The sequence below is a fragment of the Argopecten irradians genome, chromosome 1, assembly GCF_041381155.1.
Source record: "Argopecten irradians isolate NY chromosome 1, Ai_NY, whole genome shotgun sequence".
Taxonomy (NCBI): Eukaryota; Metazoa; Mollusca; class Bivalvia; order Pectinida; family Pectinidae; genus Argopecten; species Argopecten irradians.
Window position 1 is genome coordinate 38,788,433 of NC_091134.1, and position 24,861 is coordinate 38,813,293.

The 24,861-nt window shown below is 33.3% G+C and overlaps 1 protein-coding gene across 3 annotated transcripts; it reads right to left on the reverse strand.

The window, feature by feature from the left end:
* Positions 1 to 840: 840 nt before the first annotated feature.
* LOC138327279 (prion-like-(Q/N-rich) domain-bearing protein 25) lies at positions 841 to 24,536 on the reverse strand. 3 transcript variants are annotated; one of them, XM_069273258.1, is made up of 10 exons: positions 24,077 to 24,525; positions 20,508 to 20,655; positions 18,110 to 18,286; positions 15,948 to 16,100; positions 14,836 to 15,120; positions 14,561 to 14,701; positions 12,500 to 12,646; positions 11,174 to 11,317; positions 7,132 to 8,478; positions 6,812 to 6,837 (listed from the first exon to the last, which is right to left on the reverse strand). In XM_069273258.1, the coding sequence occupies exons 1-9, from the start codon at positions 24,119 to 24,121 to the stop codon at positions 8,351 to 8,353; spliced, it is 1,368 nt and encodes a 455-aa protein (XP_069129359.1). In that variant the 5' UTR covers positions 24,122 to 24,525; the 3' UTR covers positions 6,812 to 6,837; positions 7,132 to 8,350. The 3 variants fall into 3 exon arrangements, with proteins under 3 accessions (XP_069129370.1, XP_069129362.1, XP_069129359.1); XM_069273261.1 differs by lacking the exons at positions 6,812 to 6,837; positions 7,132 to 8,478; positions 11,174 to 11,317 and adding an exon at positions 870 to 1,188 and having other exon boundaries at positions 24,077 to 24,529; XM_069273269.1 differs by lacking the exons at positions 6,812 to 6,837; positions 7,132 to 8,478; positions 11,174 to 11,317; positions 12,500 to 12,646 and adding an exon at positions 841 to 1,188 and having other exon boundaries at positions 24,077 to 24,536.
* Between the last annotated feature and the right edge of the window lie 325 nt (positions 24,537 to 24,861).

Sequence of the window (24,861 nt, forward strand, 5' to 3'; positions counted from 1 at the left end):
CGCCCAATGAAATATAAAGACTACGAAATTGAAAATTTATCCTATACCATAGATATAATCTTCAGATCATTGATGTACCAATGACCTTCATAGTTGACGCTGTAAACAATATGTACCAATGATCTTCAGAGCTGACGCTGTAAACAATATGTACCATTGGCCTTCATAGCTGACACTGTAAACAATATGGACCAATGAACTTCAGAGCTGACGCTGTAAAAATTTATATATATATATGTCCCATTGATCTTCAGATCTGACACTATAAACAATATGTACTATTGATCTTCAGATCTGACACTATAAACAATATGTACTAGTGACCTTCAGATCTGACACTGTAAACAATATGAACCAATGACCTGCATGACCTGATCTCACACTGTAAATAATATGTAACAGTGACCTTCAGATCTCACAATGTAAGATAATTGTAATAACACAACTAACCATCAGAAATAACACACAAATTTCATGTAAAAACATTTTGAACAAAAATTGCCTTTAAGAGTTGATATTTCTATCCTGGTATGTACAGCAATATCAATGATCTTCAGATAGAGCTGACCAGACACTCTAATTGCCAAAGTTCAACATAGAATGCAATATCATCTTTTTATCATCTATCACCTTCTGAGTTGTATAACATTTTATCAATGCCAATACAGACAACCTTCTGATACAACAAAACTGCAATACAAATGACCATCAAACCTTACCATGTATAAGATATGTATCCTCTGATTTTTGTTTTTGTTCATAAGGAAAAAAAGTGTGGCTTATACACTTTAAAATATCGAATAGGTTTTTTTTTACTTCAATGCCTTGTAAAATAAGTCAAGATTATCTATTTAAAGAGCTACAAGAAGCTTTCAAATGCAATGTGTGTAAATGCCAATATCTAATTATTGCCTATATGGTGAATGAAAAACAGTTGTTTATATAAGTTATAAGATTTGACCCATGTCACCATGAAAATCGGTTAGTAATTAATTGAGATATGAAATTGTTAATCATTTAATAGGGACTTACGTGAGGTACAGGTGCCACCTGCTGTATTATATCCATTACTGTCAAAATAACCTGTCTGACACCTGCACACATTTCCTCCAGTACACTCAGCATTGGTATCAGAACACTGGACCACACCAGTCAGGGCACTGTTACAGGAGACACTTAGTGCAAGCTCTGAAATATAAAGTGTTACATAATCAACCCGACCACATCATGTTGTGGGTTACCTTTGTCAGCACAAAATGTTACTGCAAACTCTGAAACTAAAACAGTTCAGCTGTTGGTAACCTGTCATCCCGGCATTGGATCGGAACAGATCAGAAACATTCAGGTAACTCTGCTAATAAGAAATACATATTAAACATCATAAACCTTCATCACCTGTCAATGATGTTCAATGTATGATAAATAAAACATTTCATGCCAGCTAGTTGTGGAGTATAGTACATTGTACCATTAGTCTTCTCCAGTCAAACTTTTAATAGAAAATGGAGTATAGTACATTGTACCATTAGTCTTCTCCAGTCAAACTTTTAATAGAAAATGGAGTATAGTACATTGTACCATTAGTCTTCTCCAGTCAAACTTTTAATAGAAAATGGAGCATATATATTAGTACATTGTACCATTAGTCTTCTCCAGTCAAACTTTTAATAGAAAATGGAGTATAGTACATTGTACCATTAGTCTTCTCCAGTCAAACTTTTAATAGAAAATGGAGTATAGTACATTGTACCATTAGTCTTCTCCAGTCAAACTTTTAATAGAAAAGCTAATACCGTATAGCCGATTATTTACACGGGCCTAAATATTTGAAATTTGATCTAAAAACCAGAATATTAATTTTAGCGGATTTAAATTTTCGCAACATGGGTTTAAGGGTATATATCTTTCAACTATTTCTCAATAATTTGCGGATCAAATTTTTACGATCGTGCAAAATATACCCACGAAAATATCCGACTCCATCTTATCACCAAATACACATAATACCTGTCAAGTGTATTTAGAATTGTATCACTTTTGAGTAAAGACAAATACAAAATGTTGATTTAATGAGTTACAATACATTTATATAAGAATAATAAAATCTTTCTTCATAAGTGAGCTACCTCCTCTTACCTTCCCCCTTCCACCAAGTATATTGTACCACCTGCAATCAGGAGAGGACTAAGATAGGCCAATCCTATAATTGATTTATCAACATCTTTTTGTCTTTTTTCCTTTAAAAATATTGAATACCGTGGGTATCCAAAGTATAACAGCGACACACTCCAATTTTCAATTTTAATGATCACTGTCAGCAATTGGAAATATGTGTAGTGTTGTGTTTTTGGATTTGTTCTAAACTGAATATGCAGAACCAAGAAGACACTTCAGTTATGACTTTCTGAAAGTGTCAAAATCCCAGAAATCTACCTGTGTGGACTATTCCATTTGATATATGTCCATTCATTGAAACACTGGAGTCAAACAATAAATCAAATAGAATGTTTTGCCTATAGTCCGGTCGACTTCAACTTATCCGTGGGTTAATTACTCTAAATTTGATTCGATCAACACATATTCTATTCATTGATTATTTACAACATCTATGTAATTGTCACTTCAGGGTTAAGGACAGACTAGTTGTAGAGGAAAGCTGGAGTATCCAGACAAAAACCACATTATATGGTGTAGACTCGATCAGTACCTGTCAACATGTACATGTACATTAAGAGTTTCTTAGACAGAAATAAACAACATTAAAGGGACAATTCATTCGACGAGAACATTAAAATTTGTATATATATCGGAAAACCCCCAGTTCTAATGGAAATTAGATCAGTCGGTTTTACTGTGATATGTCAGAACATCCCATGGTGGTGAAATGCGTGTGAAATGTTCAAACTCACTCGCTGTCCGCCATTACACATTGTGGTCGAATATCTTGTATGCCGAACCCAGTCCCTTGCTCGTAGAGTAATGCTACTTTTTCTAGAACAGCTCAAATCGCTCTGATAGAAGTGTGTTTACCTTCTTAGGTGAATTGTCTTGCCTAAAAAATCATTATATCACCTCCACAGTGCTTATGTAGTTCATTTGTTTAACGTGCGTGACTTTGGCTCGGATATTGGTACAGTGTACATATTGTACCTGCTTAATCGTATTGATCAACGATTTGTAATTACAACGGTATCAATTAAAATACTAAACAATGACGTGGAATTTGTCAATATCTTATGTTATATATTTCATAAGAAATGTAGAACAATACATTTATGCCATATTTTGCTTCTTGGTTATGTAAAAGAATTAGCGTGAGTGAATTGTCCCTTTAAGTGTTTCTTTGACAGAAATAAACAACATTAATGTAATATATCAATCACTCCAATAAATACACATTGAATAGCTTTGCTCAAATAACAAATTGTCAAACATCTTACTCAATCAAAAATAGAACATATCTACAGTTTATATTGTGTTTCAAAAAACGCCTAAAATCAGCGTAGGTTGTAGTCCATGATGTGTAAATTAATTGCTTTAATTTATTCTGTGAAGAGCATGCATGCATGACTGAACACTTATACAATGATAAATTGTATTCTATTTATTCTTGTTAACTGATCTATTATTATTAACTAAACAACATACATGGAATTATAACTACTCCATTCACTCACTTCTATCAGGTTATGTATACAACACATTCGATTATTTTTTACAGCTCTGATGTATTAAGCATTTGTATCACTTGAAATATTTTCATCATGAATTCAAATTATGTCAAAAATGTTTTGTTAATTGAAGCGTTAATCTTTCTATATAGTTAAGATCAACCTCTGTAAATGATATCATTTAATAATTCTGTTAGCAAGTTAGCCATTTCTTATCAAAACTGTTTTAAGCGTACTTAACTATTGGATGTGTTAACTTAATTAATTGACCGATAATGAATATGTTGCCAGTTATATAATATATCAACATTATGAGTATTCGTACCTATACACTAGCTGTTTACTTTTTGTACTGTTAGTAAAATGAGTTATCTATGTATAACATGAAGTTTTTGAGAGTACATTCTTTTCCTGGTTTTGAGCTTTCAAAATATCATTCGGATGGAAACAATCACAATTGGCAAAAAGTATACAGTGTATTTTGATCAATGTAGAAGACGAATTGCCTTGTATTTATATCTGTGTTTCTAAAGCCACCACAAAATACAATCAAAGTTTCTACACAATAAAAACTCCAGTTTCAAACTACAGTAGATTTGTTCAGTTGATAACAAATAAAATGCATTATTTCAAAAATGAGAGACGTCAGTATACATAAGTTGTATACAGTAGATTTGTTGGTAACAATATTTCATTAATAAAAGACCCAGTATACTTATTTTGTACGAAGTATTAATGATCAATTAAAAGCTGCAATTTGTTATCATGTTAATTAGACAATGGAGGCTTCTCCTTGTCAGTGATTCTTTATTTACCTTATGTGATCTTTAACTACAGCATCGGTTGTTTGTTAGTAAGCCTGATCACTTATCTCCTAACTTACTTGGAGTACATGTCCCACTACTTGTTGACGGACCATCACTGTCATAGTAACCATTGTTACAGGTACACACATTATTGGTACACATAGAGTTGTCCTTACATGCATCCCCAGGTAATGATGTACATGATACTCCAGGATTTAGTCCTGATTTGGAAGGATTTGTTTCAAACAATCAATTTGGGTTTTTTTTATGTGATAAAAGGCAAATGAAGTATTAATGACTAAAACCATAATCTATGGTTATGGATGATATGAAATTATTGTGAAGGTGAAGTTAAGTTTTTACTTCTATCAAATATTGTGATCAATCCACACGCAACAAAGACAATACTCTAAGATTTGTTACAATATGATTTACTTAACAGTCATTATTATAATAGTATGAAATTTGTGTTGTATATGTGTCGTAACTTACTTAATTCACATGTAGCACCACTGTCATAGTAACCTGTGTTACAGATACATATACCCACACTACAGGTAGAAAAGGCTGTACATTCATTTAGGATGTTGTTACAGGACTCCCCGGGAAGGATCTCTGATTATAGAATGTATATGAAACTATAAACATGTTGCCCTTTATATGTTATCCATTATTCACTCGCCCTCAAATGTAGGAGTTAAACTCCAATGTTTCACCACCTAGTTATCTCATGGTTACCAGAAACCACATTTTCTGTCATATACTTGATCAATATGGTCATCTTACTAAGGAAATGGTTTAACCATTTAACCATCTTTTACTGGAGAAGGGAAAAGACGGCTTATACATGCTAGACAATGATGTCATTATTATACATGCAGCAAACATTGCCTATGATGTCATAAACTTTGTCACGTTGCAGCATGTTTCTAAACAATTTAATTCACTAATTTTTTGTCAAAATATTGGATTGAAAAAATAAAACCCAGGTCTGTCAGTGATGAGCATTAGTGGTAACATGTCAATCATCTCAATCCAAAAATACAGTATAACGGTCAAACACATTCAGTAAAATTTTGTTTCCATAGCAAACTTCCAAACATCTTACTCAATCAAAAAATTCATTGTCTTGACTATCTGATTTAACAACACCTGAAATAAAAATATAGCTGCAGCCATTGATATGTAAGGCCAAAAAAATATGTCTGTTTAGGGTTACATTGTCAAAAAAAATAGGGGCGGTCGGTCGGGAGGATTTTTTTTTAGTGTCTTTCACTCTAAAATGATGGTCGGAACCAGAGTCTGAGATTGAAATCCTGACTTTTTAATTTTTTTCGTAGAAAAGTGGGAAAAAAATTATGCTCGGGGTAAAACATTAGGGTCGGTCGGGTAACCCTTTCTTTTGGCCTACTAAATTTACCCTGCATTTGTAGAACATCCATGTTTTATACATTTGTGTTAAGTTAAAACATATTATTTTTGTTATATATGGCCTATAAATAAGATTATCCAAACTTTAAAATTAATCATTTAGAAATATGATTTTTAATAAAGGCATACAGATTTTTGTAAATTACAAACACCTTTTAATAATTCAAATCATTGTTTCTGTTAGCAAGTTAGTCACTTCTATCAAACTATTTTAAGTGTATTTACAAAGTACTGGTGTTAATTGACTAAGGACAGTTTTCCAGCTAATGTACATAAAATACAATGTATACACATTACTATGAGAATAATCATACTTATTTTTGTACTGTTAGTGAAGTTATTTAGCTATCTAATATATAAGAATATCTAGAATCAGACATGTAGTATCTATATATATCTAGACTCTTCTACATGTTTGATTCTATAGATACAAAAAATAATCAAGCCAAATTTTAGGGATATTTTCAATATTCCAGAGAATGGTGGCCAGTTTCATATACAAATTATTTTGTGGTTTTGATTTTGTATAGAACCAGTTATAGCTGGCCATTGGGACAATGTGTTTCAAAAAATAAAGGTAAAAGACAAATTACATTGTACATATATATATTCAGCATGTTCATCAGTTGTACAAAATTTTAATTATTAATTAAAAGCTTGTGTCGTCATGTTTATCTGGCAATGGAGGCTTCTCCTTATAAGTTAATTTTTATTTGCCTTGTGTCATCTTTAACTACAGCATCAGTTGTTAGTTAGTAAGCCTGATCACTTATCTCCTGACTTACTTGGAGTACATATCCCGTTATTGGCTGACGGACCATCACTGTCATAGTAACCATTGTTACAGGTACACATATTACCAATACACTGTGAGTTGTCCTTACAGGCGTTTGTAGGTGATACTGGACATGCTACTCCTGGATTTAGTCCTGATTTGGAAGGATTTTGTTCATACAATCAATTTGTTTTTTGATGTGGTAAAAGGCAAATATCAAGTTTCTATAACTAACTTAGTAAAACAAGAATATAATGGCTGGGTTTCAATTACGTTGTGTAAAATGAAAGTGAATAATATTGTTACATATACATAATGTGAGAAATCAACATGTTACAATTTCGTTAAGAATTGTTATTTTTAGAACAATATGTTTTACTTAATGACATTTGTTTTTGATAAGAACCAGAATGAAATGATTGTAGTATACATGCCATAATTAACTTACTTAATTGACACGTAGCACCACTGTCATAGTAACCTATGTTACAGGTACATATACCCCCACTACAGGTAGACAAGGCTGTACATTCCTTGGGGATGTTGAAACAGGACTCCCCAGGTTGGATTTCTGATTATAAAATGTATGATACAAAATAACAAAACATAAACCTTTTGCCCTATATATCTTATTCATTATTTGGTCTTCTTGTTCACTAGAAAGAAACCTGTGTAACCACGTTATCCTGGTTGTTATAAACAACATTGTAATTAGAAAACAAATTCTTCCTTATTTACAAAGTGAAATAACGGTATAAGTGAGGGTTATAATTTCACCCTCGCGAGGGGGGGGGGGAACAATCCTATTCTGTTTCTCTTAAGTTAGTTCACACATTCAATTATTTTTACAATAGGTCAGATACATGTATAAATAAAATTTATAAAATTAAAGAAAAAAATTTGATTAATGTTTCTAAATTAGTAAGTTGGTCAATAGTGAATACTGCCTACATATATTTGTTACATCATTAGTGATTTATTATTATTTTAGTGAGATGTTTCAACTACATCTCGTATATGACTTTTAAGGTTACACACAACACTGGTACAGTAGCTATGTATAGTCATTCAAAGTATCTGCAATTACAATATAAACTTTGATCTCAATTATTATAGATATTAGAAATCATATTCTACTGAACATCTGCATCTGTTTCAAGAAGTACACGTCATTTAAAAGTTCTGTTTTCCCTAGCTGTGACTCTAACTTAATCAAGTTAACAAAAATCTTATAAAATGTACTTGCATTTTGTTAAAACCTATACGTCAAAAAAAATTCAATCTCTCAATAACAGCACTATATTAGGCAGTACTGTATATAATTAGTTGAAATGAATATTGGTGACACCATCACGTGGACTGAAATACCTGGTAATGGTAATTAGACAATATGTGACATGCTATACAGGGTCAGTGATGTAGAGGATAGCTTTATGTAATTGTTAGTTAATGAAAAATATAGATTTGTTATCAAAAGAACATAATTATTTTATTGTAATAGTTGTGAATTTAATAGTGATTAATTTTAAACATTTGTGGTATTATCAAAGCTTGTTTTATAATGTTTACAGGATAATGGAGGCTTCTCCTTGTCGGTGAATCTTTATTTGTTCTATGTGATCTTTAACTACAGCATCAGTTGTTTGTTAGTAAGCCTGATCAACATTTCATGACTTACTTGTTGTACATATCCCGTTATTGGCTGACGGACCATCACTGTCATAGTAACCAGTGTTACAGATACAAAAACCATTGATACATATAGAGTTGTCCTTACATGCATCCCCAGGTAATGCTGAACATAATACCAGGATTTAGTCATGATTTGGAAGAATTAGGTTCAAACAATCAATTTGTTTTTTGATGTGGTAGACGGCACATTACCTGAAGTATTAATGACTAATAAGCATAATGGCGCTTATACACATGATGTAAAGTGATAGTGAAGTGCAATATAGATTTTACTTATAAATATTGTGATCAATACTTTAAGATTTATTTCCATTATTTAAGCCATACCAATTTGAAACATAGTTCTTTCTCGCCCCTAAAATGGAAAAGTTAGAAAATAAAATAAAAAAACATTTCCCGCCCGTATTTCAGCCGCCCGGAAATCTGAAGAACGAAAGTCTGATTTTTCCCTTTCCGTTTCTGGTTTATGCTTTAGACATACCGAAATCCTTATCACTTAAGCGCTTGAACCGGTAGGAAAACGGAAGTATAAGCGCAAAAGGGAACCAGATTAAGAAGAAATGAATGAAAATATGGCGGGTGTTTACGTTATGTTGCAATTGTGAGAACTTTTTACAACAGGCACTGGTTACAAATGAAAGACATTAATGTACAGACCTTGTTCCTCCATTGTTGTCCGTGTGAGAATGACCCTGCGGTCAGCGTACGCTTTCTTTATGCAACGGGCTAAAATTAGCCGTAAATTAATGTCTTTCTTAACCCAGTAACCTCTTCACCGCAGTCAGCATCAGCTACAGTAATGCTATTGAAATACGACTTGTTAACAAACAACTTAATTAACTTGACACTTAATGTATACATTTACTAACCGTAAATAACTTCAAAGCAATGTAAGTGTAACATTCATAAAATACATTAAACAAGTTTAATTTGCATTTATAAATGATTTCAGTTGAAACTTAATATGTCTCTTCCATGGCAAGCTCGTGTGACTTGATTGATATAAATGACAAACACGTAAATTAGATTGAAAATGGCCGTTTTATTAAAACGACGGATACATATCACTATGTATAAACAATCTGTTTCATTTTACGTGTGAAATTACGTAATACAAAACTTAACTCTTCAAAGTTTTGTGCAAAACTATTAAACAAGTCAAAGATGGGAGTACAAAAAACGCCACAGAGATTACAAACCCTGTGTAGTCTTGTAGTATAAAAACAGAATACATAGGATAGAAATCTCTTCCCCCATCCGCAGCCATGGGAAAGAATTATACCAAATAAAGCAAGGTGTGAAAAATATCACACCTGTGCGAAAATGTATACCATATGAAAAATCAGAAAAACTTTCTGACTGGGAATTCACATACAATGACAATGCCGATTTTAATTTAATATTTAATAACTTCCCGACCCAATGACCGGAAGCCAATACATAACAACATACCTCATGATAGCAAATGAAATAGAATTTGGCACGGAAGACAATTTTTATATTCGAAAACATTCAAAGGCATATTGTAATACTGTTAGTGAGACCCCTAATTAAGTAAACTGAACAAAATTTCTAAAGATCTATCGACCCAATGCTAATTGACCTGATAATAACACATATACACATAAAATGCAAATGGTATAAAGCTTCAGCAAACAGATATAATACATTTAAGTAAAATTGAACAAAAATTAGATCCATCGACCCAATGCCCATAGACCTGCTAATAAGACATATACATGTAAATGCATATGGCACAGAGCTTCAGCAAACAATAAACCCTTTAGATCCAATGACCAACGAAAAGTTCATAAATGATGCAGCTACGACATGTTAAGAAAAGACTCATGAATGGATAATAACATATCGAAAACCGATGGCATGCGAATGTAACGCTTAAATGCCGTTGAATGCCATCTTCCCATTTGCTGTATATATATCATATATATATCTGTATATATCAATATGTTTTACTTAATGACATTTGTTTTTGATAAGAACCAGAATGAAATGATTGTAGTATACATGTCATGATTAACTTACTTAATTGACAGGTAGCACCACTGTCATAGTAACCTGAGTTACAGGTACATATACCCCCACTGTTTCTGTTAGCAAGTTAGTCACTTCTATCAAACCATTTTAAGTGTATTTACAAAGTATTGGTGTTAATTGACTAAGGAAAGTTTTCTAGCTAATGTACATAAAATACAATATATACACATTACTATGAGAAAAATCATACTTATTTTTGTACTGCTAGGGAAGTTATTTAGTTATCTAATATATAAGAATATCTAGAATCAGACATGTAGTATCTATATATATCTAGACTCTACCACATGTTTGATTCTATAGATACAAAAAATAATCAAGCCAAATTTTAGGGATATTTTCAATATTCCAGAGAATGGTGGCCAGTTTCATATAAAAATTATTTTGTGGCTTTGATTTTATATAGAACCAGTTATAGCTGGGCATTGGGACAATGTGTTTCAATAAATAAATGTAAAAGACAAATTACATTGAACATATATATATTCAGCAGGTTCTTCAGAAAAAAATTCCATGTTAAAACAGTAGATTTGTTGGTAACAATATGAAATATTTCATTAATAAAAGTCCCCAGTATACATATGTTGTACAAAATTTTAATTATTAATTAAAAGCCTTTGTCGTCATGTTTATCTGGCAATGGAGAATTCTCCTTGTTAGTGAATTTTTATTTTCTTTATGTCATCTTTAACTACAGCATTAGTTGTTTGTTAGTAAGCCTGATCACTTATCTCCTGACTTACTTAGAGTACATATCCCGTTATTGGCTGACGGACCATCACTGTCATAGTAGCCATTGTCACAGGTACACTTATTACCGATACACTGTGAGTTGTCCTTACATGCGTTTGTAGGTGATACTGGACATGTTACTCCAGGATTTAGTCCTGATTTGGGAGAATTTAAATTCATGCAATGTTAGTTTGTTTTTCCTTTAAATTTGGTAAAAGTGATAACATGTAATACTGAATAAAACAAATATTTTTCTTTATGCTAGAAAAGATTGTGAAACAAGTTTCCTTCATTTGTTGAATCAATGTATCTTAGTTCCAATGTCATAGAAACCTGAGTTGAAGGTAAATTTACTCCTATTACATGAAGAATGGTTGTGCATTCATAGCTTTAGAAGGCTCTTTGAAGGTAGAATTTCTGGTTTTGTAATGTATGATACAAACAAAAGATCACAGAGGGATCTTGGCGATCACTACAGAATGATCTGTTTCTGACAATCGAAAGAGGTATCTATTCTCTGCTTTTTAAACTTCAACTATTAATATCCAAGATGGCGGTCTGTCGGCTATCTTGTTGACCGATCAGTCCCAAAATGCATTATACAAAACTAGGGCATATATATGTAGAGCCTATATACATATGGAATGAGACAGATCCTTTCAGTATTTTCTAAGGAAATGCAACAAACTTCAAACATCAAAATCCAATATGGTGGCCAGTCAGCTTTGTTGTTACCCGACTGGTCTCAAAATACAATATGCATAACAAGGGCCCTAGGTGAACCTAACTACTAAGGAAATTCGAAAATTTCTTCACTTTTTTCTGGGAAATAGTGGTAACAAACTATCCAGATCTAAGATGGCTGCCTTGTTGGCAAACTTGTTGGCTAATCATGATCGTTCCAAAAATGGAATATGCACAACATCCTAGTGGAACCTACATATGAAATTTGAAAAAGATCACTTTACCACTTTCTGATTAATAACTAGTGGTAAGAAACTTCAACTATGAAAAAAATCCAAGATGGCCGCTTGAACTAACCAGTCCCAAAATCCATTATGCACAACTAGGGTCCTAAGGGAGCCCTATACATATTAAAATTTGATACAGATCTGCTCAGTACTTTGACACTAATTTGAGAAAAAAAAGAGTTAACACACTACAATTATCAAAATCCAAGATGGCTTCCTGAGTTGTTCATTTTATAATGATTAATTAAAACTTGTGTTATCAAGTTTGTATGACAATGCAGCAATGGTCATAGAATCATGATTTTTTTGTTAAATCTATTAGCACCAAGTTGTTAGTCAGCCTTTCACTCTAACTATCTGACTTACTTTCCATACACGTCCCACTGTTGGCTGGTGCTGAACAATCACTGTCATAGTAACCATAGTTACAGGTACAAAAACCATTGGTACACACAGATTTGTCCTTACATGCGTTTGTAGGTGACACTGGACATGTTACTCCTGGATTTAGTCCTGATTTGGGAGAATTTTAATTCATGCAATGTTAGTTTGTTTTTCCTTTAAATTTGGTAAAAGTGATAACATGTAATACTGAATAAATCAAATATTTTTCTTTATGCTAGAAAAGATTGTGAAACAAGTTTCCTTCATTTGTTGAATCAATGTATCTTAGTTCCAATGTCATAGAAACCTGAGTTGAAGGTAAATTTACTCCTATTACATGAAGAATGGTTGTGCATTCATAGCTTTAGATGGCTCTTTGAAGGTAGGATTTCTGGTTTTGTAATGTATGATACAAATAAAAGATCACAGAGGGATCTTGGCGATCACAACAGAATGATCTATGTCTGACAATTGAAAGAGGTATCTATTCTCTGCTTTTCAAACTTCAACTATCAAAATCCATGAAGGCAGCCTGTCGGCTATTTTGTTGACCAATCTGTCCCAAAATGCATTATACAAACTAGGACATAAGCCGCATTTTCCCTATTCAGAGCACCTCCTCTAATAAGGGCACCCCCACGTTTTTTGCTGAAAAAATAAACTAATTTTATAGGTTTTTTCTCGAAGATTGTAATGATTTCTCTTTGCAGGTGCTGATAAAATACTGTTTCACATCAGTTTGATGCTAAACATATCTATTTCATCTTGTATAAGAACTCAATTTATTGCATTGGACAACTTAGGATAGCTTTGCAGAGTGTTTACGCATAGAAACAGCAAGATCGCCATGTTCAAAACAAAACGTGTCATTTGAATGTCCCATACACGTGTGTATAGAGGCTAACTGGCAACAATATTTTAGCGATGTCTATACATGTTTTATGAATACTGTATATCGATGATAAAGGTTCCTAAACAACAGTAATGTTATGATTTCTAAGCATTTTTAATGTGCTCTTGTCTATTTCCCATCTGGCACAAAACGAAAGTAGCGATCGAAAGTACCATCCACCATTTTATGTACGCATGGTAAACAAACAGGCAAGCATGAAATGCCACATTTCTCTCAAACAGACACATTTAACCAATGTTAAATACTTCTGGTGCATACACTTCTTCATACTTATGTAATTTCAATACTTACTTGACTTAAAAACGTATGTTGGCTAAAGTTTCAGAAAAATATGAAAATAAAAGCAATATGACTATAGCCTGTTTCAGAAAAAAACCTTATAAAAATGATTTCAAACAACGGTGCCCCCCTCGGCCAATTACCCGCACCAGACGCCCTTATTAGAGAAAATACATTAAATGTAACAGAGCCTATGTACATATGCGAAAGACTCTTTCAGTATTTTCTGAGGAAATGCAACAAACTTTCTGGGAAATAGTGGTAACAAACTTAAACTATCCAAATTTAATTAAAGATGGCTGCCTGTCGGCAATCTTGTTGATTGATCGTTTCAAAAAAGGAATATGCACAACAAGGTCCTAGGGGAATCTTCAAATGAAATTTAAAAAATATCAATTTAGCACTTTCTGAGTAATAACTCGTGGTAACAAACTTCAACTATCAAAATCCAAGATGGCCACTTGAACTAACCCTATTTCATATTTGCCCATTTGTCCCTGCTACCAGGTATTTTGGTGGTCAGAGTAATTATTATCGCAAAACTTGTTGCCCTAATTCAAATTTGGTTAAAATTCCATTTAGTCCTTTTAATTATTACTAGCAGATAATGACTGATTTTAAGTTATACTTTCAAAACTTATCACCATTAGCAATTTAAATTAATTGCTTTTATTTTCTTACTGCACCTAACCCTTTCATGCAGGTAGATCGCATTACTGTTTCAATGAGCAATTTTTCGAAAATCTCATGGCTTGCAGTTACATCATGATAGGAGTATGCTAATGTAATTGTGTTGTCTAGTCCAAATTAGGCAGATTTCTGTACATATTACATCCTACTGGTATACTTACTAGCAGTACATGTTCCTCCGACATTGGTAGTATCTCCATCATTGTCATAGTAACCAGATTTACACACACATTTAGTATTACTACAGACAGCATTGGGGTCAGCACAATTACCAGCAGTACAAGTGTCACCTAGTAGACTTTCTGTAATGAAAACAAATACATAAATATTTAACATATTGAGAGTGCATAATTCATACTAAATATTACCATAATGTCTTTATATATATCAAATAATTTGCAGATCTAAACTTTTTAATAACTAACTGATTTCTTACTTGTTGTAACTAATATTGAAGATTCTGATGTTACTTCTTGATCTGCTGTCCAACTTCCAGATTCTATTGACTTTATATAGAAGTTGTACGTTGTGGCTGACTGTAGTCCTGTCACCTGTAGAGATGTAGCTGTAGTACCAGTCCGGGTACCACCACCAGCCTCAGCCCATACCACATCATACCTACTGACCTGACCACTATAGGTGGCCGGAGCTGACCAGTGTATAGTCACAGAGGTGGTTCCATCATTATGGAAGCCTGAGAGTGTTGCTTTAAGAAAATTTACTGGAAAATATTTCATAAAACATAATATTTATTTTTTAGCTGAACAGATAGCAATTCTTTCAATCTTCATAAATTGATTTTTGTTTAACGATGCAATCATTTTGATAATACTTTATACCAATAATACCAAACATAAGAACTTGGCTTCTAACAAATGCATATTTTTAAATTTTGGAAGTTTGGAAGTTTAGAAATGGTTCATCATGTTATATGACTTGTAAATGATATAACTCACATCTAGCTGTGTAATAATTATAACATTTTTTAATTGATATTATTTGTTATATGTTAATTGTTTTAAGCATTGATTTTATTATGTTTTGACTTCATAGGGGTATGAAAGAAATTTTGTTTGCAAGCTGTGTGAATCCGCGTTTACAACAAAATTTATTTATTAACCCTATCAAGTTAAAAATAGTTACATCAATGCTTATAATTAATTTTCAGACTATTTGATAACATAAAGTACGTTTAAACGTACGCTTTTTTTTATTTTCCAATAGAGTTTTTTCTAAACCAATGAATACGCAACGTCGACGTCTCTATTGTGACGTCAAGATTACGTCGGGTTTTCGTACCATTCTCGGGTTTTTTCTTCATAGTATATGCAAAATATAATCTGCCAATCAGAGAGGATTTAGCATGAAAACAAATAAAAATTAATTATAATGAAATAATTAAGACCTTTTGGATAAAAGGATGTGTGAGTTTATGTTAATCCTATCTTTATCACTATATCAAAATATAGAAAAGGTCTCTAACTGAAGAGATTCACACAAAATCAGTCCTAAAAGGGGCAATAAGTCAATTAGATATTATAAATTTACCGCTCACACAGGTACCACCAGCTGTACCAAACCCGTTACTATCAAATGTTCCTTGGTTACATCTACATCTGTTGTCAGTGGCACAATCAGCTCCATTCGTCTGACACTGGGTAACACCTAAACCACTAGTACAGGTCCCGCTTAATGCAATCACTGTAACATATTGATTAATTTTCAATACTTTATGCAAAATATAAATTAAATATAAGGTTCCAGATAGAGATAGATATTGTGTTTTTCTCCAGCAATATAATATGATCTAACTGCAATGTTTATGAAAAAGTAATGATTGGCTAGACTATATATGTGCCTGAAGTTATTGCATTGACCAAGTACCTCATTTTTCCTTACTAAGAATATTAATGTTAAATCATTGATAGTTCTTTAAACAAGCAAATCTTCAAAGTATTGTTGCAAATTAATACACTAATAACAACAACAATAAGATAATTTGCTGTGTACTGAACATTCATAACCGATATTCGGGTAATAATAATGAATGTTGAATTTCATACAATATTATATACACTGTAGTACATGTTATCAGTTAAAAGTAAGTTTTGATGATAACATACCTGTTTGATGACATGTCTCCCTTACATTAAAGCTATCGTCTTAAATCTATTTAATATATTGCTTTTGCAATTGTTGTCAAAGATATAGATATTCATTGATCTTAGATTTCAGATTAACGCGAAAAATGACAACACTTTGTCGGGACCATGTCAGGATCATTTCATGCAATTTTCAGCCGAATTGCACTGGTATAACAGGAGGAGAAGTTCAAAATGTATTTTCAAGATGGCGGCTGTGGTGGATTTTGGATCGACCAAAAAAATAACAATACTTTGTCGGGACTATGTGCGGATTATTTCAGGCAATTCAAGACGTCAAAATGTGAAAAGTTTACGCACTGAGCACGACGGACGTAACATAGTGGATATAGGTCATCCTGACCCTCCGGTAGAATGTAATGAACAAAATCAAATGTTTGTCTTTCTTGTTTTTTTTTCTCTTGGGATTTTCTTTTATATTGTTTAAAATCCCTCCAACTACTTAAGGAGGGTTAAGAAAATGGTATATATGAACCCTATATATATTATAAAAGAAATTCCAGAGGTATCTTGGCGCCCACAACAGAATGAACAATGTCTGACAATGGCAAGAGGGATCTTTTCTCTGATTTTCAAACTTTGACGACATCCTGCATATAAAATTTGAAACTTGTTCAACAATCTGAACCTTCAGTGCTTTCTGAGAAATAGCGGTAACAAACTTGAACTATCAGAATTCAAGATGGCATCCTGTCGGCCATATTTGTTCATTGATCGGTCCCAAAATGCAAAATGCACAACTTGGGCATTAGGGGAACTTGCATATAAAATTTTAGACAGATCCCTTCAGCAATTTTCTGAGAAATAGCGGTAACAAACTTCAACTATCAAATCCAAGATGACGTCCTGTCAGCCATCTTGTTGACCGATCGGTCCCAAAATGCAATATGCACAACTTGGTTCCTAGCTCATAGAGGGACCTGCATATGAAATTTGAGACAGATCGTTTCAGTACTTTCAGAGAAATAGCGGTTACAAACTTCAACTATCAAAATCCAAGATGGCGGCCTGTCGTCCAATTGCAACTTGCTCACCGATCAGTCCCCAAAATGCAATATGCACACTTAGGGCCCAAGGAGATCCTGCAAATAAAATTTGAAACAGATCCCTTCAGTACTTTCTGAAAAATAGCGGTAACAAACTTCAATGATCAAAATTCAGGATGGCGGCCTGTCGTCCAATTGCAACTTGCTCACCGATCAGTCCCCAAAATGCAATATGCACACTAAGGGCCCGAGGGGATCCTGCACATGAAATTTGAAACATATCCTTTCAGTACTTTCTGAAAAATAGCGGTAACAAACTTCAATGATCAAAATTCAAGATGGCAGCCTGTCAGCCATCTTCTCATCCGGAATGCAATATGCCCAACTAGGGCCCTTGGGGAACCTGCATGTGAAATTTGAGACTGATCGCGGTAACAAGAATTACCAATATGGATTGCAAAGATACACCTTTTTCTGTTCGTAATAGCCAGTTGTTATTGATGGAGTATTTCCTTGAATGGCATCCCTTATTTGTTGCAAAACTATTAAATATCTTACTTACGTGCAGTACATATTCCGTTATAGGCTAATGGACCATCACTGTCATAGTAACCATTGATACAGGTACACACACCACCAATACACACAGAGCTGTCCTTACAGGCGTTTGATGGTGATGTTGGACTTGCTAATCCTGGGTTGAGTCCTGATTTAGAAAGATAACCGCCGTACTGGTATGCTTCATCACAGAATAGAATCAAAATTGGAATATATATTTGATTGACCTAAGTATGTAGGACCTAAATGATTCAGAAAACAAAGGCTACTAAGAAGCTATATCATCTTCTAATTATATAATTAGTAATCAACCAATAAACTGGAAAGTTAAATATGCTTAATTTGAATAATAACACAAATGCACAATTCCTTTTTTCATGGAAATTCCATGTATTTTTCGTCCTGGTGCATATCCCTAAGTAAATGCTGTAAAACAAACCGTTGGTTTAGCATTCTCTTTCATTCGCTTTTTGTAACGTTGTAGATATATTTCCAGGTCTATTGATTCAGCTTGCAAAGAATTCATTTGAACTTTTATTTGCATGGAAGATGATACTTTCCATTTGTTTTGATGAGTTGCAATTCCGGAAAATGCCAACAAAACAGATTGAAATTAAACTAGAAATTATCATACACAATTTAAGGGCTTTTCACTGCATTTAGTGTACAATGCTATCATTGCCAGTTAAGTTAAGTTAAGAACTGAAAATATTGTATGGAATCAAAACTTTTTTACTGTATAGATCTTGACAAAATAATTTTATCTGAATTTTCACCGAAAACGATGATTTTGCATTATGAGTCCATGATCAATCGGAAGTTGACATTTTAGAGGAAAGAGTACAATTACAAACTTTCTCCAAATACTATTCTACATTGTACACAAGAAAAACTTAAGAAATGGGTTCAGTGATTAACGAGCTATGGCTGTCTAGGATAACTGGGAAGTGACGTCAAACAGGCATATTTGAATTTTAATCGACGCCATATTAACATTATTTGATTGTGATTACATAAGGAACATTTTGTGCGAGTCTGGTTTTGATCGGACTATTGGAATCGGAGAAATATTTTAAAATATATTAGACGAAATTGTCAAAATCTCCTTCGAAAAATATTAAATACGTCCAAAAATTAGTATTGAACCAATCTTAAATTTGAAGATATCAAAATCGTCAGGACATACTGCATCGATTTAATGCAAAATGCTGGGGGAAAATAGATAATTGAAAAAATCTAAAAATAGAAACAATTGGTAAACTTAGACCTCTAGCGAGCTTTTTAATGAGACATATTTTATATTAGAATAAATGATAGAACGTTATACATGGAAACTCCTTACAACAAGATATCTTCATATTTGAAATATTATTTATTTACTTTTTGAGTTATAACCGATTTTGTGATTTTAGCTTTTACGTCATGGAAGCAATATTGGATTTTTTGACCTTCTTGATTCTATTGACTGCACATCTTCAGATACATGGCTATAAAATTGAAATTGTTTTTATGCTATGTCTTTCTATTTAACTTGTAGAGCGTGTGTTAAACATTTTGGGGGAATTTAGCAAAGATCAAAGGATTTTCAAAATGCTATAAAACCATAACCGGAAGTGCTACCGAGAAATCAAAGACAGCCAATTCAGCAGAACGACATTCTAAATTGATCTGTAAAAACAATTTTGCAAAATAAAAAAGGTAAACTTTGACCCCATAGCGAGCTTTTTTATTTGACCTTTGTCCTAATAACGATATAAAAGAAAAAGTTGGTCTTTAATACGATCTACATAAACATCAAAAGTGTTTGCTGTATCTCAAGCGTTTATGAGTTATAGCTGTTTTAAACTTTTGAGGTATGACGTCATGGCGGCAATATTGGATTTTAGACCATCATGCAAATGTTGCGGTCACCCCTTTAACTCGTGCTATACAACATAAATTCATTAGCATTTCTCCCATTCTTCACCGGGATATTCGCTGGTTGCTCAGTGGCGTAACTACGACGTGCATTGTCATCAATTTTGACGCATAACGATGTTTCTGCATTCTCCAAAAAGCTGGAAACCAACTGAAATTTCGTCATTTGTTCTACTGAGTACGGGAGAAAAAGAATCAAACATGGGTCTGTAAAGTGGACAGGGATTTATCAACCCTTGTGAAAGATTTTGACCGTCAACCCTCGGCAAGCCTCGAATCTCGATTCTTTATTTACACTTTGAACATATAATATGTCAGGTAATATGTCATATATGTTACTGGCTAGGCTACATACATGACTGAAATCACTGCAATGTATGTTTATACCACTATTTTAATAGTTAATTAAACTGTATGTCATATATATTACTGGCTAGGCTACATATATGACTGAAATCACTGCAATGTATGTCTATACCACTTACTTATTAGACAATTTACTCCACTCTGGTAGTGCTGTGTGTCACAAATACATGTCGAGCCATCGCAAACTTGCCGAACAGCACAGTCACCGAAATAACTGCAGGAAGTGCTAACAGCTGCCTTACACCCCCAATTGTACAACAAAACTGCCTGAACACAAAATAAATACATATCTTCAAACATATTATTATGGAACGCAATAACTGTCTCATATACGTTCTTGGATTCAAATCGACATTTAATTGAGGTATTGATTGTATTGACATATACCAAATTGTAAAATATATGGAACGCCATAGCTGTCTCGTAAGATTTAAATATGGTATAATATATGAATTTGTGTTTTCATCATATTAGAGGGGCTTTCGTCACTCATACCTACAATGAAACAGCGCAATCATACAATGAAATGTACATCCATACAATGATAAAGTACAATAATATAATGGAAATGTATATCATGTATGCAATAAAATATTGATGTTTTTGAATAAAGTAGAATTATACAATGGTGAAATCAAATCAGATAAAGATGAAATCATATAATATGATATCATCTTATAAAACAATGATAAATATGAATCAAATATTTATATGTCACCAAATCAAATAATGGCAAAATTGATTGATACAATGATAAAACATAATACCATGACAAATAAAAATAAATTAACGGTAGAAGCAAATAATACATATTTCAAATCGAATCAAATTTAGATACGGCGGCCATTACAAATGTGTGAAATAGAAGGGTCTCTGAAGTATTTCATTGGGCAGAGTTGTTTAATTTCATAAATGGGATGTAACATGGAGGCAGTGGAGTACATAAGATCCTAATATATAGGTATGTGTACGTTTTCCCAGCATTGCATGGACAATATATTTAAAATATGCCGCTAACGTAGCGTAGGCCAAATCTGTCCTACGATTTTACATTTTTAAGAGGTACCGCGAGCTGACTACATATTAGGCAAAAAATGAAAGAAAAAAAAACCCAATAATAATAGGCAGGCTTAGCGGAATATAGGACCCTATGCTAGTTGCTTGAAATAAAAGTCACAAGACATCACGTTATATTTGACAAAAGAAACCTAGAGTTATTGTACGAAAACAATAACCGAAACGAAGTCTTTTGACCAAAAACCCCATGCCAATTTAACACCTGTTAACTGATTAAGCTTCAGTTGCTCTGTGTTCTGTCCCCTGGCCGAGTCACACCAAAGTGATAGTTTCTGCTTTTGCTTAGAGCGCAGCACACCGGGAATAGGACGACTGGTTCGCCCGTTTTCAGTATAATGTAAGCGGGTGGGGTATGTTGCTTGGTGTCTTCGGCGGCATGCTTCGGTGGTGTAGGACAAAAAAGAACAAAAGCTCACTTCACAAGAAGACACAACACGATTATACTACAGTCTCCATTACAATGACAATGACAATGACAAAGATTTTATTCTCGTAAACATACAAACAGTAGTGTAGAGAATATATAAACAGGACATATACATGTAAACAGCATTAACAATGAAATAGTGCAGTACATATTACACATATACTAGAATATACATATATAATATACTGGTTATATTAATGAACTGAATTAAGTCTGTCTTGTATAATAATTATAAATTTTGTAAGTGAAATAAGTTCAATGTTAACTACATAATTAAATAGAGTTTCAAATTTAAAAGTATTTGGTCTTTCATAATAGTATCTAGACATAAATTTCTTTCTATTGGATACTAAGTGATCATCAGTACAGTTAAATAAATAATGGAACTCATCTCCAATTTCGTTTAAGTTACACATGTTACACAATCGTTGTTGTCTTGGTATATTAATCCATCTGCCACATTCAACCGCTAGTTTTACATTACATGTTCTAAATTTACAATAAGCCTTCGCCAGACGTGGAGGAAGAACAATCAAGTAGTTTTCAAAAATCAGATCATGCTTATAAATTCTATAATTGGTACCTTTCGGAGAGTTGAAAACATCATTTTTCCAACTATATATAAAATTACTTTTGAGGGCATGGAAAATAACTTTTTTCAAACAATGTGAACTAGTGAATTCCCTTCTCTCGAAAACATTAACAAGATTACATTCTTCAAAAATACTTTTAATACATTTTAACCACTGTGTATTATAATTATTAGTAATCTGGAACAGTTTAAAATTAAGCTTGATATGTGATGATTCTATCATCCTTGCCCAATAGCCAATCATGCGGACTTTAATACTGATAGATAATGGGAATCTACCAAGTTCCCCGTATACCATGAAGTTGGGTGTTGATGTTTTCAACTTAAGAATATGTTTACAAAATTTCAGGTGGAGACGTTCTAAAAGTTTATAATCACAAAATCCCCAAACCTCACAACCGTATAATATAACAGGTTTTATAGCTTTATCAAAAATATCTAAATTACAATCAATAGATAGATTATGACTCCTACATTTAGCAATGGCACCATACATCGCTTTTATACCCTTTTCATATAATTTCTTAACATTAAACTGCGTGAAGCCATTTTTGGTGAAATAAACACCAAGATATTTGAAATTTTTCACAATTTCCACGTTGTTACCATTAAAAGTGAACCTCATATCTCGAGATAGATTCCCTCTACCAAAAACCATAACTTTCGTCTTATCGATGTTAACTTTAAGGTGCCATAGCTTGGAATAATTATAAAATACATTAAGTTGCTTTTGTAAATCTTCAGCAGAGTCTGCAAGTAATATAGTATCGTCAGCATACAGTAAGACATACAATTTAAGGTAAACTTGTAATTCACTCTCAAGTTTCCCAGATAAAGCTGACAAACCTTTACAATCATGTGATTTTAAAAAAAACCGAAACGAAGTCTTTTGACCAAAAACCCCATGCCAATTTAACACCTGTTAACTGATTAAGCTTCAGTTGCTCTGTGTTCTGTCCCCTGGCCGAGTCACACCAAAGTGATAGTTTCTGCTTTTGCTTAGAGCGCAGCACACCGGGAATAGGACGACTGGTTCGCCCGTTTTCAGTATAATGTAAGCGGGTGGGGTATGTTGCTTGGTGTCTTCGGCGGCATGCTTCGGTGGTGTAGGACAAAAAAGAACAAAAGCTCACTTCACAAGAAGACACAACACGATTATACTACAGTCTCCATTACACGCATAGCGCACTACATGCACGCTGCACACCGCATACATGAGAGGCAGTCCTTTCAGGACCTTAGTTATTAATAGGACGCTAATTTAATCAAACAAACATTAACAAATGCACGAACATTCATCATCTCTGTTCTTTTCTATTTGACTTGTCTCCATGTGTATCGCGTATTAAACCTATGTACAACACAGCTCACCATTACATTAGTTATTTTTGGTAAGACATGCCTCTTAGCGTACCAAAACGATATAAACTCCAGTGTAATACTTACCATTACAGTATATGTACACACAGGTAGTGGGGCAGTGGTTCTCATTATCTGTTTTAGTTGTGTGAGAAGTTAAATATATGTCTTGTCCCCCAAGGTATAGTTCTGGTCACGTACTAAAACGATATAAACTCCAGTGTAATACTTACCATTACAATGTGTGTACACACACGTAGTGGGGCAGTGGTTCTCATTATCTGTTTTAGTTATGTGTTCACAACAATAGATCGTCCAACCAGGAAGTCAAGTAGAACAGTAGTCTGTAAGATTGGTGTTTAGACGAAGGTATTCTGTAATTCCTGTACTTCTATCAGATAATGGAAGTTATTCAATCTATAATTCCTGATCAAGCTTCATCACACATCTTTAAAACATTGTTAGAAGAAAATGCTCTTTAGATATTGGCGTGGATTACTGCTACCCTACTGGTATCAGATATGTGTTCTGCTTCACCTGAATGAATCACATTGATTGTAATGGACACGGTCGAAATGTTTGCAGTCAGGGGTATTTCACTTCCGTGTCATTTAACACTGTACCATTACACCTATGTCAGGCAAACGTGTGTATTTACGTCAACTTTTTAATTTTAAAAACGTGAGAAAATAGACAAACCAACATCACATTTTTGGAACAAGTATTATTAACCAGGTATTTCATATTATTCCATCATTTGTATCGAGAAGTTGTAATTAACCAACTTTTTAATTCATTTTATTCAATCAACAAGATGATGATGTCAAAAAATTTAATAATAGTCTTACACGCGTTACAATTCATCTCCTTAATCTTGCATATTCTATATTGGCTTCATTCAGACTAATGCACGAGGTAAATCCTTTCGTTAACCTCTTATGGAGATTACGATATCAAAAGAGATATCGCAGATTGTTAATGAAGTTGTGAGTGCATATCGTATCCGGAGCACAACAGG

Bases quoted from the DNA above. Each gene is read 5' to 3' on its own strand.
- LOC138327279 (XM_069273258.1), bottom strand. From the start codon at position 24,121: ATGAGAACCACTGCCCCACTACGTGTGTGTACACACATTGTAATG. The intron at 16,101-18,109 runs GTAAGTAAGATA...AATATGTTACAG, and splicing joins TAACGGAATATGTACTGCAC to TGATTGCATTAAGCGGGACC. The intron at 11,318-12,499 runs GTAAGTCAGATA...CTCCCAAATCAG, and splicing joins CAGTGGGACGTGTATGGAAA to GACTAAATCCTGGAGTAACA.